This window comes from Ahaetulla prasina, chromosome 4 (assembly GCF_028640845.1).
Source record: "Ahaetulla prasina isolate Xishuangbanna chromosome 4, ASM2864084v1, whole genome shotgun sequence".
NCBI classification, from domain to species: domain Eukaryota; kingdom Metazoa; phylum Chordata; class Lepidosauria; order Squamata; family Colubridae; genus Ahaetulla; species Ahaetulla prasina.
The window spans coordinates 135415416-135433871 of NC_080542.1; the positions used below are offsets into that span (position 1 = coordinate 135415416).

Genomic DNA, 18456 nt, shown 5'->3' on the forward strand with positions numbered 1-18456 from the left:
GGGACAAGAAGGATATGAATATTATAAAGGGAAATGGGAGAAAATGTAAATATTAGGAGATCACTGCTATGAAACAGTTGTAAAAAGGGAATGTATGTTATGTGTTTTGTGTTTGTTATGTTGTGTTGTGTTATAAATAAAAAACTTAAAAAGAGAGAGAAAGAGATCATACATTATTGCACTATACACATGTGATGAAAACAATGATTGGTGTTTATCCCCAAGTAATCATCCATTTAGAACTATCTCTGGTGCTACACAAAAGCATGATCTCAAACCATTATGAACTTTTGATTGTGTGTGCTGGTTTTCCCCCCACATAGGTATGGACATTCATCAGGCTCAGGTTATTGTGCTCTCTTCAGGCACTAAATGCCTAAATGGAGAATACCTAAATGATCAAGGACTCGTTGTCAATGATTGCCATGCAGAAATTGTGGCTAGGAGAGCTTTCATTCACTTCCTCTACTCACAGTTGGAGCTGCACTTGAGGTAAGTTTCATTTAGATAATACTCAGGGGAAAAGGAGTCTTATCTTCATCCCATGAAGCACCCAACTTGCAGCTGTGTTTCAATTCTAGTAGTTGTAAAAAAAACCCACCAACATTAACTTTCTTGCCTCACCATCTTCAATCCATGATGTAGATAAAATGGCTTTTGATTCATCAGTAAATATAAATAGGAGGATGGCATGAGAAATAACAGCATGAAATATATTTGATTATTTAAGTGCTCTGATTTCACAGGCTTGCCATTCAGCTATAGCCTAGGGTAGCCAATAAAATATTGATCATTATAAATACTACAAGTTCAGAAACCAATTATTCTAGCCTGCCAAGTTTTGACAATCCCTGAATTTGGAAGCCTTAGGCAAGTAGCATAAAGAATTTCTTCAAAGCCCCAATCCACCACCAGCATCCTTCTCGCATTTGTCTGGTAGTGGATTAATTAATTTAATTAGCTTGATGTAACTATATTGCATTGTTGGGTTTATAGTGGCAATCTATTAAATTCAGACAAGAAGAAGTATGGATTAAATTAGATGGAAATAAGAAAGTTCTAATGCAAATTTTTGAGTTGTCCTTTAACTCAGCATCACTGATTCACTGTTTTGGATTATGTACATAATGTACATAGTTACATATCTACTATGTAACTATGTAGAGCTATGTAATTATACATAGGCTGCCTAAAATTCTTTTATGTTGGCCTGTTTTTCTTCAGCAGTGTTTAAATATTCATAATAAAGGCATGTTTCATGAAGCCTCTTGGTTCTTTCTGATTAATGCACTAATCAGGACGTGATAAAAACAGGGAATAGCTGAGAATGAAAAACTAACTACCTTCTCATTATGGGCATTTTCTTCCTTCATTCTGGCTGAGTCATATTGGGAAAGCTATTTACAATGAACACACTTTCTTGTATTCACCTTGTCATTAAGGCATTTTTGGGCATAAAAGATCTCTCCACTGGCACATGAAACAGATAGCAGTCCTCCAGGTTCAATAGTGCATAATAATACTCCCCTCTGTCTGTGAAAAAATCACAGCATAAGACAGCAATCGAAGCATTAATCTGGTCTAAATATTTTTTTTTTACTGTTAATGCCTTATTGCAACCCAGTCTACCCTAACCTTGTATCATTCATGTTATTTGACTTAGATAGATTATCAGGAAGCAGAACATTAGCAGTTTTGCTCTCTTTTGAGATCAGACATTTGTGGCCAGATCTTTATATGGAATTCAAACTCTCTAGTGGGAATTGTATTCATGGAGAATTGCGTTTTAGATGGGTAACTTTAGGCCCTATATAGGTCTTGTTGCTTAGCAGTGTGACAGGAAGGGACGTATAAAATCTATCAAAATCACATAGAGTATCTTCCCTTAAAATCTCAGAGAAAGAGAGAGAGGTGTTATGTTATGACATCAGAGGTGGGATTCAGCCGGTTTTGTCCAGTTCGGGTGAACCAGTAGTGTCGACTGCAGGAGGCTCCGCCCACCCGCCAGACGTAATGCGCGAGCATGTGCATGCGCAAAATGCCATACGCAGAGGAGGCACACACTCACATTTGTGAACCAGTAGGGAAGGTAAGTGAATCCCATCTCTGTATGTCATATCTCCATGTATGCAGTTTTACATGTTATTCCATTGAATATTTAATCATGACTCCATCTTCCTTTTACGGATGAAGATTCTTGGAAATGTAGTCCCAACCTTTCTGCTAGTTGAAACATCCACTTTATTTTTCTGCCAATGAGGCCAGCAGAAAGCAACCTGTAGTAGTTCATTTATTGCCGAATCACAAATTTATTTACCTCAGATTGAGTGAAATTGCTGGGAATTGTAATTTGCAACATTTGGAGCATCACATTTGCTTGCTCCTCAAGATAGGTTTCAAGTTCATCAGCAAGGACTGTTTCAAGCAGGGTGTCAAACTCACATTGTCGTGATAGCGTCACATGATGTATCATGACTTTTTCCCCCCTTCGCTAAACTGGGCATGGCCAGCATGTGAACACATCCGGCCCATGGGCCGCGAGTTTGACAGTCCTGGTCTAGAACTAGACATGATTGGTTGATCAGTTTTAGAATTGGTTGTATTTTGTTTATTATGTAAATAGCAGAATCAAAATTAGGATTAGGAAAGAATTTTCTTTGTCTATATAGCCTTAAACTTCTTTGAATAGTTGCTGCTGCTGATGGAAGAAATTGCCTATTAGCATCAATGGAGGTTGCTCTTGAAATTCAAAAGGTTTTCAGAAATGTAATTGGTTGGTTGATTACTTTGTTTCTTTTGGGAGGGCCATGACAGGGAAAAGAAAAATTAACTAAATTAGTTACGTTAATACAATTAATGTCATAGCTGATTTAGTTTTATTGGGGGAGGGAAAGCAATATGGGAAGCTGAAGTTTAAGTAGCATGAGCTTCTGAACTGATAAGAAAAGATGCAACAAGATGTAATTGTATAAATGGTAAAGTTTCATCATGTATTATGATATCACTACATCTTCCCAAGATAAATATATCAAATAGATAAATCCAAACTCATATATCATTCAATAAAATATTGTTTAGTAACTTGCCTGTGAATGTGATTACTTATATAGAGAAGCATTTCAGATGCAACAAAGTAATAAAAAAGCTCTTTAATTTCCAGTAGCTATTTTATATATAGAAAGACAGGCAAATTGTTTGTTTGTTTTGTTTAGCATAATTTACTCCCGAGACTACACTAAACCTAGTGATGTAAGATCAACCTGGGATTCTTTTTATACTTTTATATTAAGAATATCACAAAAGTAATTTTTCAAGAGGCAACTGGATTTTCTGGTTTTGCTTTGAAGACGTTTTGCTTCTCATGCAAAAAGCTCTTTCAGCTCTGACTGGATGGTGGGGAATGGAAGGATTTATATTCCAAGCAGACAGCTGGTTATTTGCATTCTTTTAGAGGGTCATTGAGGCCACTTGGAGGTGTCTGTATCCTCAGAGTCACCTGAGCAAATGAGTGCGGAGCCTTCTTGGAACTGCTGAAAGGAGTGTCTTGTGTCTTCAGAGAAAAACCGGAAAGTTCAGTTGCCTCTTGAAAAAACACCTTTGGGATAACCATGACCTGCATGACTGAGACTCTAGACATACTAAGAATATGTTTCTACTGGATTGCTGGATATTATATTTGTCAAATGATTAATAAATATATGTAAACTCATATAGAATAGAATAGAATAGAATTTTTTATTGGCCAAGTGTGATTGGACACACAAGGAATTTGTCTTGGTGCATATGCTCTCAGTGTATATAAAAGAAAAGATAACTTCATCAAGGTACAACACTTACAACACTTAATGATAGTCATAGAGTACAATTAAGTAATCAGGAAACAATCAATATCAAATCGTAAGGATACAAGCAACAAAGTTACAGTCAGAAAGTCATAAGTGGAAGGAGATGGGTGATAGGAACGATGAGAAGATTAATAGTAGTGCAGCTTTAGTAAATAGTTTGACAATGTTGAGGGAATTATTTGTTTAGCAGAGTGGTGGCATTCGGGAAAAACTGTTCTTGTGTCTAGTTTTTCTGGTGTGCAGTGCTCTATAGCATCGTTTTGAGGGTAGGAGTTGAAACAGTTTATGTCCAGGATGTGAGGGATCTGTAAATATTTTCACACTCCTCTTTTTGATTCGTGCAGTATACAGGTCCTCAATGGAAGGCAGGTTGATAGCAATTGTTTTTTCTGCAGCTCTAATTATCCTCTGAAGTGTGTGTCTATCTTGTTGGGTTGCAGAACCAAACTAGACAGTTATAGAGGTGCAGATGACAGACTCAATAATTCTTCTGTGGAACTGAATCAACAGCTCCTTGGGCAATTTGAGCTTTCTGAGTTGGTGCAGAAAGAACATATTTTGTTGTGCTTTTTTGATGACATTTTTGATGTTAGCTGTCCATTTTACATCTTGCAATATGGTAGAACCTAGAAATTTGAAGGTTTCTACTGTTGATACTGTGTTGTCTAGTATTGTAAGAGGTGGAAATATGGAAGGGTTTCTCCTAAAGTCTACCACCATTTCTATGGTTTTGAGTGTGTTCAGTTCCAGATTGTTCCAGTCACACCACAAGGCTAGTCATTCAACCTCCTGTCTGTATGCAGATTCATCATTGTCTCGAATGAGACGGATCATTGTTGTGTCATCTGCGAACTTCAGTAGTTTAACAGATGGATCGTTAGAGATACAGTCATTGGTTTACAGAGAGAAGAGAAGTGGGGAGAGCACACAGCTTTGTGGGGGCTCTGTGCTAATTGTATGTCTGATCTAATACTGTCATGCCATAGTCACAATTCATAAATCAACCTCATACTAGTTTTTTTGCCATACTGATCCACTTAACAATGTAGCAATTCTCCTTCTAGGCTGAATTCTACAGAAAATCTCACATCCCCTGCAGCAAACATTATTATTATGTTTTATCTGATGCTTGACTCTCAACTATTATGGATTAGTCTAATTGTTGGAGAAGTTCATTTATACAATGACTATACACTTTTAAAAATCTTGATATTAATAATGAGACCAAACCCTAGTACGTAGATGGCTCCTTTGTTCAACCAACATCATTTTGAGTTTTATCAAAGAAGCAAGAGTGTCTGTGAGAGGATACGGCAGACAAATAACAATATACATGTGACACTATCATAATGCAAATGCTGTAAATTATACATTTGTGTCAGATACCACAAGTACATAATGAAAGCATAGGTCCCATAATGATAAAGACATTACAGTTTGCTAGACGAAAATATCCAAATTGGATGCTAGAAAGGTCTGCCTGGTTGTTGTTGTTTTTTGGTTGGGTTTGTTTGTTTGTACATTGCTTCTATTGATTGTACCGGCCATCTTGATTTTAAGCAAACCAAGTGGATTCCCTTGCAGGACAATGTAAAGAAGACATAATTTTTTTCACATAAGATACAGTTTGATAAAAGCAGCCCATGGAGAGTCAGCAAACCTAAGAAACAAATGGTGATGAAAGCATTTAAAATGCCCTATCAAATGGAAATGTCTTTAGCTGGTTACATTTGGTGTTGCTTTGGAGAAAGGGATTTTAAAACCAGATGGTTGTCTGATAACACTGGATATAAATACACTGGAAATTCACATGGCAGTAAAAGAGGTGATAAGCATATCTCAAATGTACAATGAGACAAAGCTGGAACAAAGCCAGTCTACATATCTGACTGCTTTGCTTATATAACCTGTGAACCCAACTCAGCCCAGCACTCCTCAATCCCCATCTTTGGTTTATGTTAAATTATTTTCTTCATTTAGCAGTCCCTCTGCTTGCTTTGTGTTAAGCATGGCATCCATGCCTCTAAGGATAAAACTGTAATCATTGTTTCTTATGCTTCTGTATTGATCCAGTTTCATAGCACATTCAGTTATGTTATTATGTTATTTGGATCAATGCTATGTTGTTTTGTGGTGGAATTCTCCCAACAGCAGAAAATTCTGCTCACAACAACTCGTCCAGATGACTTTCTCTGTTTAGCCAGGAGCCAAAGCTCTTCCTGTGCTGACCCAGATACACGTACACACACACACACACACACACACACACACACAAATTGAGAAAGAAAACCATAATTCTTTCTGAAATACAAAAGTCAAAGTATTGCAGACTAAGATATTAATCTTATTCACAATGCATTTATTCTAGGATGTGTCCAATGTACTTTATTCTTACCAGAAAAATAGTCTTCCTAGCAATTATTGTTGAAATGAGGAAAACATCTTATCATCTCCATATCTCGTGGCAAATTATGCAATTACATGTCTGGAAGGAAGATGGAATAGAGAGAGAAACTGCATCTGCTCTTGCCTGGAATTCCTTCTCTTTCATTTTCTTGCCTCTGTGACATTTAGTCCTCACTTCCTCTTCCTGTCTCTTCCCACTCTAGAATTCTAGGAAGTGACAGCAAAAGGCTGATTGGTGGAGCCACCAGCCATGCATTAGTTCATTTTCTACCTTAAATAAATATAATATCTAACATGACTACTGAAGAAAGGTTCAAAGTACCATTTTGGATAATGTATCCAAGTGAAATCTTCTTGTTGGATCAGCATCTCATTTTTAGTTTCTAACATATTGGGCAACGGATCTCTGAACTGAGCTGAATTCTGGCATAAAAAGTTCCCCACTAGGTTGAAAGAGGCTTTTCCTCCATCGGTATTCCATTATATCCAAGCTAATAAACTGCTATCAGGAAACATTCACTTTAAAGTAACAATGAAAGGCAACCTTTGTATGTCATTCAAGTGAAGAATACCTTTGTTCAGGTAGTCCTCAACTTACAATAGTTACAATGGCATTGTAAAATCTGACTTATGACCATTTTTCACAGTTAGAACCTTTGCAGCATACCCATAATCATGTTGTCAAGGTTCCAAGTAATGAACCCAAACAAATCAGAACTCTTGAGACTTGCATCCACCTCAAAGGGACTTCTTGTACATCATATCGGCACAGATTAAAGGAAAACCAACTCTAAATAATTCCCACAGTTTCAATATAATTAAAAGAAGAAATAAACCCATCCGAAAGGGTCACAGGTCACGTTGGCCAATTAGGTCAACTGATGGGTTCTCCGGGTATTCCTTCCCTGACCTTATCTGTTTCTCATGGAGATGACCTTGGTTTCCACGAGTAAGTTCTTTATTGTGTCTCCCCCCCCTTCCCCTTCTGTGTGGCAACTGGGGAACAGTAAAATGACTTCTGCCAAGTTCGGTTCGAAATGGACACATGTCATCAAAATTCAGATGCTTGGCAACTGACTCATATTTATGACCCTTGCTTGTCCCAAGGTCATGTGATCAACTTATGTGACCTTTTGACAAGCAAAGTCAATGGGGAAACCAGATTAATTTAACATCCAGGTTACTAACTTATCAACTGCACAGATTCACTTAACAACCATGGCAAGAAAGTTTGTAAAGTGGGGCAAAACTCACTTATCAAATGTTTCACTTAGCAACAGAAATTCCAGGCTCCATTGTGGTCGTAAGTCAAGGGCTACCCCTACTTCATTACTTCAAAATGAGTATGCTTGTTTTAGATCCTGAAGAGGCAAGATCTTCAATTGGTTTTCTCTTCTAAAGGTTTGGTGATAATGCAAATAAAATGGACGGGAGGTTTTGGGAAGAACTGTAGGGAAATAAGGCAGCTGCATGCCTATACCTTCTTTCAAGGACCTCAATGTTCTTGTCATGGGGGGAAATGTGACCATAAATTTTCTTCAACAGAAAATGCATCATAGCATAAAAACAAGCAAACCGTGGAAGAGTGACAGTCCAATGGTTTTAACAGCATGCAGATTTTATGCACTTAGAACATGGTGGTAGGGTTTCAACTCAAAGACAAGCTGGTCAAAAATGCAATGCAAGATTGTTGCTGAGATTCTTGACTGGCCTTTTGGAAGAAGAAAAATATTTTAGCTATTTTCAGAGCCAGCAAGAATAATAGCTATCCTATAGAAAATATTTAGCATGGGTGTGAGAAATTTACAAGAGAAAAAAAAGTAAAGATATGATTTGAGGAGAGAGTATAAGAATATATTTTTTACATTGTTGTCTTGGGCTTTATATAGTTCTACCAACAGCACACAAGAAACTTCAAGTCTCTAATTTGTTTTGATGAATAAACCATCATATTGTCTCAAAGATGCTTTTTCAAGAGGCAACTGGATTTTCTGGTTTTTCCTTTGAAGATGTTTCACTTCTCATCCAAGAAGCTTTTTCAGGTCTGACTGGATGGTGGGAAATACTATCTAGTCAGAGCTGAAGAAGCTTCTTGGATGAGAAGCAAAATGTCTTCAAAGAGAACCAGAAAGTCCAGCTGCCTCTTGAAAATGTATCTTTGGGAAAACCATGACCTGGATGACTGAGAATCTCCATAGACAAACCATCCTATTATTTTACAGGGTATTTCGAAGTTCTGGATACCATCTTGATTTTTTGACACTTTCTCCCTTCTATATACCAGGCCCTTGTATATGAATTGGAGGATTACTAAGAAGAGAACTAATGAAATCTTGGTCTACATTATTTTTTGTTGTATTCCATGTTTCTTCAAAGCCATGAAGCTTCAAACCACACAAAGGAAATACCTGGCATCTTCACTTCCAGGTGTTTACAGTATACAAGAAACCAAAGAGCTGCTGATGGTAGAAGCAAATTCAGTTCCAAACTGACATAAGGCAGTTATATATCATAGACAAGCTCAGAAACACAGAGAAAACAAAATAAAAACAATGTGAGCAGTCAAGTCATCATGGTTTGTTTCATAGACCTTAGGTTTGTAGCTGAGACTAAATCTGGTAGGATTCAGGGTTTTGCATTTTCCTCACTGCCCTTCTTAGCACACTTATAAAGTTATTAATATCATCAGTAAACTTAATCAGAACTTACACCATCCCAAGAAAGCTAAGCTAAACATTCAAAATTCTATAATTGAAACCTGTGCAATTCCACAGAATGAGCATATGGAAAAAGTACATACTTCAGGATTATTTTATTTATTTATTTTATTTATTTATTTTTGTCACAACAATATATGTAGGTATCATACAAAAAGATTATATAGTATATAAACACATATATGAGTAAATATAAGGAGGTATAAGCATATATATATATATATAGGAAGAAGAAAAGAAAAACAATAGAACAGAAACGGTGGGCACATTTGTGCGCTTATGCACGCCCCTTATGGTCCTCTTAGGAATGGGGTGAGGTCAATAGTAGAAAGTTTTTGGTTAAAGCTTTTAGGATTATGAGAAGAGACCACAGAGTCAGGTAAAGTATTCCAAGCACTGATGATTCTGTTACAGAAGTCATATTTTCTGCAATCTAGATTAAAGCGGTTGACATTAAGTTTGAATCTATTAGTTGCTCTAGTATTATTGCAATTAAAGCTGAAGTAGTCTTTGACAGGAAGGACATTACAATAGATGATTCTGTGAGTTAAACTTAGGTCTTGTCAAAGGCGACGGAGTTCCAAGTTTTCTAAGCCTAGGATTTCAAGTCTGGTGGGATAAGGTATTTTATTGTTTTCAGAGGAATGGAGAACTCTTTTTGTAAAATATTTTTTTTTATTTATTTACATTTATATCCCGCCCTTCTCCGAAGACTCAGGGCGGCTTACAGTGTGTAAAGCAATAGTCTCATTCTATTTGTATATTTACAAAGTCAACTTATTGCCCCCCCAACAATCTGGGTTCTCATTTTACCTACCTTATAAAGGATGGAAGGCTGAGTCAACCTTGGACACGTTTCTGGGCACGTTCAATTGTATTGATGTCAGAGATGTGGTGAGGGTTCCAAACATGTGAGCTGTATTCTAGAATTGGTCTAGCAAATGTTTTATATGCTCTGGTTAGTAGTGTGGTGTTTTTGGAAAGAAGCTACGCAAGATTAGGTTTACAACTCTTAGAGCTTTTTTTGCTATGTAGTTGCAGTGGGCTTTGGCACTTAGATCATTTGACATGAAAACTCCAAAGTCTTTAACGGGATGGGGGTCATCTGTAAGGTAATGTCCATCTAGTATATACTTAGTGTTTGGGTTCTTTCTTCCTATATGTAAGACTGAGCATTTGCTGGTTGAAATTTGGAGCTGCCAATTTTTAGACCAAGCGGTTTGATGATCAAGGTCGTTTTGAATGACAGAAGTATTGTCAGTGGTGTTAAATAGTTTGATATCATCAGCAAAGAGAACACAATTACTTGAGATATGGTCACAAAGATCATTAATGTATAGTATAAAGAGTGTTGGTCCAAGGACTCTATCTTGAGGAACGCCACTCTTGACAGGAACAGGATTTGATAAAGCATTGCCAATTTTGACCACTTGTTGTCTGTTAGACAGAAAAGCAGATATCCATTTGTGAAGGGGTCCTGAGATGCCATAGGATATTAGTTTTAGGAGAAGTTTATCGTGTACTACTGAGTCAAAAGCTTTACAGAAGTCTATGTAGATTGCATCTATTGATTTGCCTTGATCAAGATTTGTAGTCCATATGTTTTTACAGTGGAGAAGTTGTAAGTTACATGACAATAAATAATTTATAATAAATAAATAATATTTATTTAATATTTATTTAATATTTATTTAATATTAATAATAATTTTATTTAATATTTATTTAATATTTATTAATAAATAATAATAAATAATTTACATAATAAATGTAAGTTACATGATAATTTTTCCGACAATGGTTTTCTAAACATAATGAATGTGTAATTTAGTAATACCTTAAAAGTTGATGCAGATTCTTCAAAAGGAAGAAATAGAAAGGACTGATTATTTTTTTTAAAAATGCTATTTTTAATTGATTTGAGAACATTTGTACAATGCTTTAACCCAGGAGTCTCCAACCTTGGCAAATTTAAGACTTGTGGACTTCAACTCCCAGAATTCCTCAGCCAGCTTTGCTTTGCTGACTGACAGCTTTGCTGGCTGAGGAATTCTGGGAGTTAAGTCCACAAATTTTAAAGTTGTTAAGGTTGGAGACCCCTGCTTTAGCCCATCATCTGTATCAAACATATACAGTATTTTTATTTTTTTTGTCAAAGAGTGTTTTTGCCCTGGTGTTCTGGATATCCTGTTCAGCTCCATTTAAGAACTGTGTTTGTAATATTTGTATTATAAGCAGGATAAAAATAACTTTTAAAAAAAACTATTAACGAGATTGAAGGAAAGAATGGTAAAACCCAAGGAGATTGGCTGAGATTGTTAAAACTGCATGACTGAAAACACTATGCAAATAATATGCAAAATATACAAATTAGTATGCTCATATGTCTCTATTTGGACCTTGAGATTTGATAAACCTATAAAGAAAATTACTCTATCACAAGCCCCAATTATAGAATGTATGTGTCTATAGGCATCAAGGAGATAGGCAAGGAGGCAAGTGTTGCTATCCTAATGACATTATTCTGGTGTGTACTTGATGTCTAGATGTGTTTGTTAGTATCATGGGAATCTGTTTGTTGTCATTCATTGTGACATTTGAACATTGCTGTTGTTACCATTCTATTCATAAAAATAATAGTTATCAGTTATCTTATCATACTTCTCTTTAAAGAAACAGAAAAGGAGAAATCTTAGCCTCCCAGTTCCCATCCACTATTTAAATATTTTCAATTGTTAATAAGGAATAGAACCATATTACCACACATCTCTTTTGACTCAACTTTCTCCTTGAATTTGCAAAACAACTGTGATCAGTATGTAATGCTTCTATAGATTTTACTAATGAGTGGCAAACAGTGATGGTTGTGTTAGATTTAACTGTTGCAATAGAATGTTGAAGCTCATTCAACATTTACATTTTGCATTATTTGTCTTTTAAAAGGCATGTTATGACACAGAAGTGATTATGACTGAATTAATAATGACAAATGTTCTGATATTTCTTAACATTTTTGTTTGTTGACTTGTTTTATCAGTTTGATTGCTAAAGATTTGTAATCCCTGTAATATTGTGGAGTTCATTAAAAGGATCTGCTAGACAGAACTTATATGAGATATCATAAAGAGAATAGAGCAAAAAGTTTGAAAGCTAACCCATAGGGAGAAAAGAATTAGTTCTGATTTGGAATATAAAAAATAACCTGCAACCTTTCTTTGTGATCCTAGCAGACAACAAGAAGACAGCGAGCGATCAATCTTTGTGCGGTTAAAAGAGGGAGGCTACAGGCTAAAAGAGAACATTCTGTTCCATTTATACGTGAGCACATCACCTTGTGGAGATGCACGCCTCAATTCCCCCTATGAAATCACATCTGACTGTAAGACCTGTATTTCTCTAGTTTTGTTTTACGTTTTTCTATCTTTATAGATATGTGGATAGACACTTCTGTCTTCTGTCAACATTTTTGTTCTGTAAGTAGGCATCACTTATGAAAATAATGCAACTTGACTTCTCTCAGTGGATTGGAGTAGACATAGACTTGCTTCACCCCCATTGTTAACCTGTGGTTTGTTTACCATATAAATACGTTCTTATATAAATAAGAATAAGCCATAATAGATTTGCTTCACACATTGTATTAGTTGGCTTTTCCTTGGCAAATTAAGCCAAAAGTCAAATAAACCACATTCTGTTTTAGCACAGTGTATGAACATAACATAAAATTAGTTGTGAAACTGGGAAACAGACTCTAGAAAAGGAAATCTATTTTTCTACTCACACCTTCAAGTTAGTTTCTCTGAATTAGAATGAACCATAGGTATGTTTAATCAACTAGGTCCTTAATTCAGATTCAAAAGTATGGTCTAAATTAAGTCTCAGATCTTTTGTTAGAAGCATCTACATTACTGTCATCCAAAATTAACACTAAACAAGATAGCTTGATGGTGAAACATTTTGTATTGAATTAGAACACGCGAAAGATCCAAAAATTCAGAGTTTTTGCTACCATTACAGCAAATACCTTACTTCTTGTGGTTAGTAAAGCTTATGCAAATTCATATGGAAAACCACAATTTTTGTAGCCACCTGGATTTGATTAGTTTAAGATTTTAAAACTAATATTTTGGGCCCTCTAGGACAGAGGTCTTCAAACCTGGCAGCTTTAAGACTTGTGGACTTCAACTCCCAGAATTCTGGGAGTTGAAGTCCACAAGTCTTGAAGTTGTCAAGTTTGGGGAGCTCTGTTTGAGGATATAGTTCACATCCTTGACCTTGCCCCAAGTGAAACCAGGTTTTCTTCTTATTCCACTCAGTGAAGTCAGCTTTACCATGCAGATTTCACTAACAGCATTTAAAACTTACATTTGCATATTTTCCTTTGGCAAGCCATTTTCTTTGTAATTTGCTTTTATGAAGATATGCTTTACATTCATGAGTCCTCTGAATTGTCTGTGGCTAGTTAATGTACATTTTGCTTTCTTCGTTTAGAACGGTTTCTTCCTTTTGTGAAGTAGTGATTTAGACATTATCCAGTAAATTAGGATATGTTAATGTACCACCACAGTATTTCAATGACACACTTAAAACCCCTCCAGATAATCAAGGCTCCTCCCTAGACTTTTAGTCATGAGGTGAAATATATAGATGATATTGTTTCAAGAAACTAGGGCACAGGTTTCTGAGGGCCATTTCTCTTGAGAATTTACAAAATGAACCTGAGAAAGTTTGATGTGTTGCATTAGTCTGTTCCCCCACTCACTTATTGGGCTGAGCTCTACATTCTCCAAGAGAAGTGCAGAACCTTCATAAGTTTTTATGCAAAGTTATCCATAAAGTTAACAGCAGAAATGAAACAAAAAGTAATATGAGTCAGTCCATGTGTTTGTGAGTTTGTCCCTGGGTTGTGAACAGTCTATCCATGTGTTGCAAGTCTCTTCATGTGTTGTGGACAGTCAATCATGCGTTGTGACTCTGTCTGTAGTGTTCTGGATATCTGTCCAGTCCATGAATTTTCGACAGTCTGACCATGTGTTGTAACTTCTTAATCTCAAAACACATGAACAGACTCAATCATAGTTTCAACCGGCAAATTGAGCATCCTAGACCAAGCTGAATTCAAAACCACTAATTTCTGGACATTTAACATTCAGATGGATCAGCTGTACAGAGAAACCACATTTACACACCATTCAAAAGAGACAATAAGACGCTAAGAAGGAAACAAAAAGACCAGAATTTATTCTCCAGCAACCAACATCCAGATAAACAGGAATTAACACCAGGCAAACAATCAAGCAAGAAACAATACCTTAATCAATCAACTATTAACTACCAAGGAGGAAACCACACACCCCACAAACACTGGCAGTGCAAGCTACTATGCTATATACAGTAGAAACAGAGAGTGATTTCCACATTCCCAGGCACTGATGTTATTTAGTCAGGTAATGAAACGTGCGCAGACAAATAATCAAGCTCAGAGAGCATCAGCTCTACTATAGAATTCATCATTCCAAGCACGGCTTTAGTTCTTTCAAAAGAAGAAGGAAGGAAGGAAGGAAGGAAGGAAGGAAGGAAGGAAGGAAGGAAGGAAGGAAGGAAGGAAGGAAGGAAGGAAGGAAGGAAATAGCATTAGCAATAGCAATAGCACTTAGACTTATATATAGTTTTGTGGTGCTTTACAGCGTTTGCTTACAGAGTCAGCATATTGCCCCTAACAATTTGGCTTCTCATTTTACTTGGGAAGGATGGAAGGCTGAGTCAACCTTGAGTGGTGAGAATCAAATTGCTGGCAGTCAGTATAGTTAGCCTGCAATACTGCATTCTAACCACTCTACCACCATAGCTCCGGGAGGGAGGGAGGGAGGGAGGAAAGAAGGAAGGAAGGAAGGAAGGAAGGAAGGAAGGAAGGAAGGAAGGAAATAGCATTAGCAATAGCAATAGCACTTAGACTTATATATAGTTTTGTGGTGCTTTACAGCGTTTGCTTACAGAGTCAGCATATTGCCCCTAACAATTTGGCTCCTCATTTTACTTGGGAAGGATGGAAGGCTGAGTCAACCTTGAGTGGTGAGAATCAAATTGCTGGCAGTCAGTATAGTTAGCCTGCAATACTGCATTCTAACCACTCTACCACCACAGCTCCTGGAGGGAGGGAGGGAGGGAGGGAGGGAGGGAGGGAGGGAGGGAGGGAGGGAGGGAGGGAGGAAAGAAGGAAGGAAGGAAGGAAGGAAGGAAGGAAGGAAGGAAGGAAGGAAATAGCATTTTTATTCATTCTACTTGCCTTTTTACTCCTTCCTTTCTCACTTATTTATTTATTTTTAATTTATTCATTGAATTTATTCTAGCCTTCCCCATTGAAATAATAAGAAAAAAATCATCCAACTCTATATATTTTTTTAAATTTTATCTCAAGAAGTATGTACCACTTACACATTCAAAATACATGGACAGAACAGGATTGTAGACCATGGAGACTATATTGTTAGTAATGGTGGCAGTTGTATTAATAGGAATAGTACATTTTTAGGCTTTTCATTGCTTTTTTGAAAAATGAGGGAAATAGTTATAGTTAAATGCATCAAGTTTATTCTGGCTTTCCTGTTTTTCATTTTCTTTGTTCTCAATCCATTTTTCTTCCATGGTCTGCAATATTTGCTGGCCTTAGACAGGTTGGCAAAGAAAATGAATATGAACCCGCCCTAGGCTGTTTCTCCTCTCTTCCCCCTGGGTGGTTTTCTATCTTTTTGCTAACATGTTGTATTGCCTTGTGCCATTGACTTCCTGATAGCCCAACTCCTGTTTTATCCCACAGCCCCGTTAGGTCTGAAACACACCATTTCATCTTCACGGCATGCAGCCTTCCTCCTGGTTGTCTATTAACCTACAACTGTGCCAAAGTTGTGATATAGACACATTCTCTGGTATTTCCAACTCAGCAGGATCAGCATGCAGCACTGGCAGCTGGGTCATTGGGTTCATGCAAAATCTAGGAGTAAGAAACAGACGCATCATTCCTCTTCCCCCAATAAGATCTCAAGAAAAAGACCCACTACCCTGCCATCTTTAGAAGAAGAATATAAATCAAGAATGGGCAAGAGTTGTGCTTCTCTCACCCATTTCCAGGTCTAATCAGAATGCAAATATTTTAGCCCAACCTAGCCAAGGATTGGGGATGATCAGAATTGTACCTAATAAGATTGGGAATAATTGAATGATTCTAAATGTGAATAATTATGTGTTCCTTAAAATTAATAGCCCAAAAAGCAGGTCTGCTATATGTAAGTGTCTATGTTATCAGTAAACTTGCATTTAAACTCAGACTTTAGATACTGTGTGAAATTGCTTCAGAAAGGATAGGATTATCTGCAGTAAAGGGTTATTTTAACTCTAATTCTTTAACATCCCCTTTTCCATGCTCCTATTTCTGTACAAAGCACTGATTTCATATGCTCATTCCAAGAAGTGGTGAAGAACGTGGAAGAGAAAGTGGAGAGGGAGACTCTTGGACATCTCCTGTAGTAACTAGTAGAAACCTAGTGTTTTGAAATACAATTTAACTATCATTCTATTTTTTTTAATAACAAAAACTGGGAAAAAAATATGCTGCAAAGTATAAAGCAAAATAACACTGATTTCTCCTGAACCATAAATCTCTAACTGGCTTTAATATATTATTAAATATATTAAATTAGTACATGATAAACTTCTCCTGAAACTAAAATCCTATGGCATTTCAGGACCCCTTCACAATTGGATAACTGCTTTTCTGTCTAACAGACAACAAGTGGTCAAAATTAGCAATGTTCTATCAAATCCTGTTCCTGTCAAGAGTGGCGTTCCTCAAGGCAGCGTTCTTGGACCAACACTCTTCATATGATCTTTGTGACCATATCTCAAGTAATTATGTTCTCTTTGCTGATGATGTCAAACTATTTAACACCACCGACAATACATCTACCATTCAAAAAGACCTTGATCTTCTAACTGCTTGGTCTAAAACTTGGCAACTCCAAATTTCAACCAGCAAATGCTCAGTCTTACATATTGGAAAAAAGAACCTAAACACTAAGTACATGTTTGATGGACATTACCTTACAGATGACCCCCACCCTGTTAAAGACCTTGGAGTTTTCATATCATATGATCTAAGTGCCAAAGCCCACTGCAACTACATCGCAAAAAAGGATCTAAGAGTAGTAAACCTAATCTTGCATAGCTTCTTTTCCAAAAACACTACACTACTAACCAGGGCATATAAAACATTTGCTATGCCAATTCTTTTATACAGCTCACCACATTTCTGACATCAAAACAATTGAACGTGTCCAGAAATATTTTACAAGAGTTCTCCACTCCTCTGAAAACAACAAAATACCTTATCCCACCAGACTTGAAATCCTAGGTTTAGAAAACTTAGAACTCTGCCGCCTTCGACAAGACCTAAGTTTAACTCATAGAATCATCTATTATAATGTCCTTCCTATTAAAGACTACTTCAGCTTCAATTGCAATAATACAAGAGCAACCAATAGATTTAAACTTAATGTTAACCACTACAATCTAGATTGCAGAAAATATGACTTCAGTGCTTGGAACACATTACCTGACTCTGTGGTCTCTTCTCATAATCCCAAAAGCTTTAACCAAAAACTATCTACTATTGACCTCACTCCATTCCTAAGGGGACTATAAGGGGCGTGCATAAGAGCATAAACGTGCCTACAGTTCCTCTCCTATTGTTTTTTCTTTTATATATATGCTTATAGTTCCTTATTTCCTCATATACTGATGTTCCTTTAGAACCCCAGACATTCCAAAACATTGGATATAAAACTAATATCCTAGAAGACAAAAATAAAAACTTAATAAGTTAGGATGAGTTGACTGAAAATAGCAGAATTGACCTTCTGATAGCCCAATTCCTGTTTTATCCCACATTCCCATTAGTCAGTGCAAAGTTCATTGCTTAAGAAACAGAAATGAAACATGCAGGCATATGATGAGGGATCCTGGGTTGGTAATAGTATTTGATTAAGACTATGACTTGAATGTGTATCAACAGAGAGATGTACCAGTTAAAACAGCAAATATAATCTTAAACTTCATCAACAAAAATGTCATTTCTAAATCAAGGGAAATAATAATTCCACTTGTTTCTGATTTGTCTAGACCAGAGGAAATTAACCTTTTTATACCTACCGCCCACTTTTGTATCTCTGTTAGTAGTAAAATTTTCTAACTGCCCACCGGTTCCACAATAATGCGCCGTGTATCGTCATCTGCACATGCCTCTCTCACATCATGGATTGGATTGGGGAGCGGGGTGCCGGCTACCAACACTGCTTGCCTGTTACAGCTGGGTGGTGTGGGAGGAGATGCGTGAGCTATTCTGGGATGAGGCTCTTTTGTCTGCAGTCGCACTATAGCGCCATTTAGTTTCACTTACATAATGTGAACTAAACTTATGCACGGGCGATACAAATA

General features: G+C 36.7%; 1 protein-coding gene across 1 annotated transcript in view; it reads left to right on the forward strand.

Annotated features, from left to right (window-relative positions):
* Nucleotides 1–18456, forward strand: part of ADARB2 (adenosine deaminase RNA specific B2 (inactive)) — a 547855-nt gene that overhangs the window by 476782 nt on the left and 52617 nt on the right. The window contains exons 6-7 of the mRNA XM_058183187.1: nt 324–492; nt 12195–12346. Coding sequence (XP_058039170.1) covers nt 324–492; nt 12195–12346 — 321 coding nt within the window. The remainder of the gene's footprint in view (nt 1–323; nt 493–12194; nt 12347–18456) is intronic.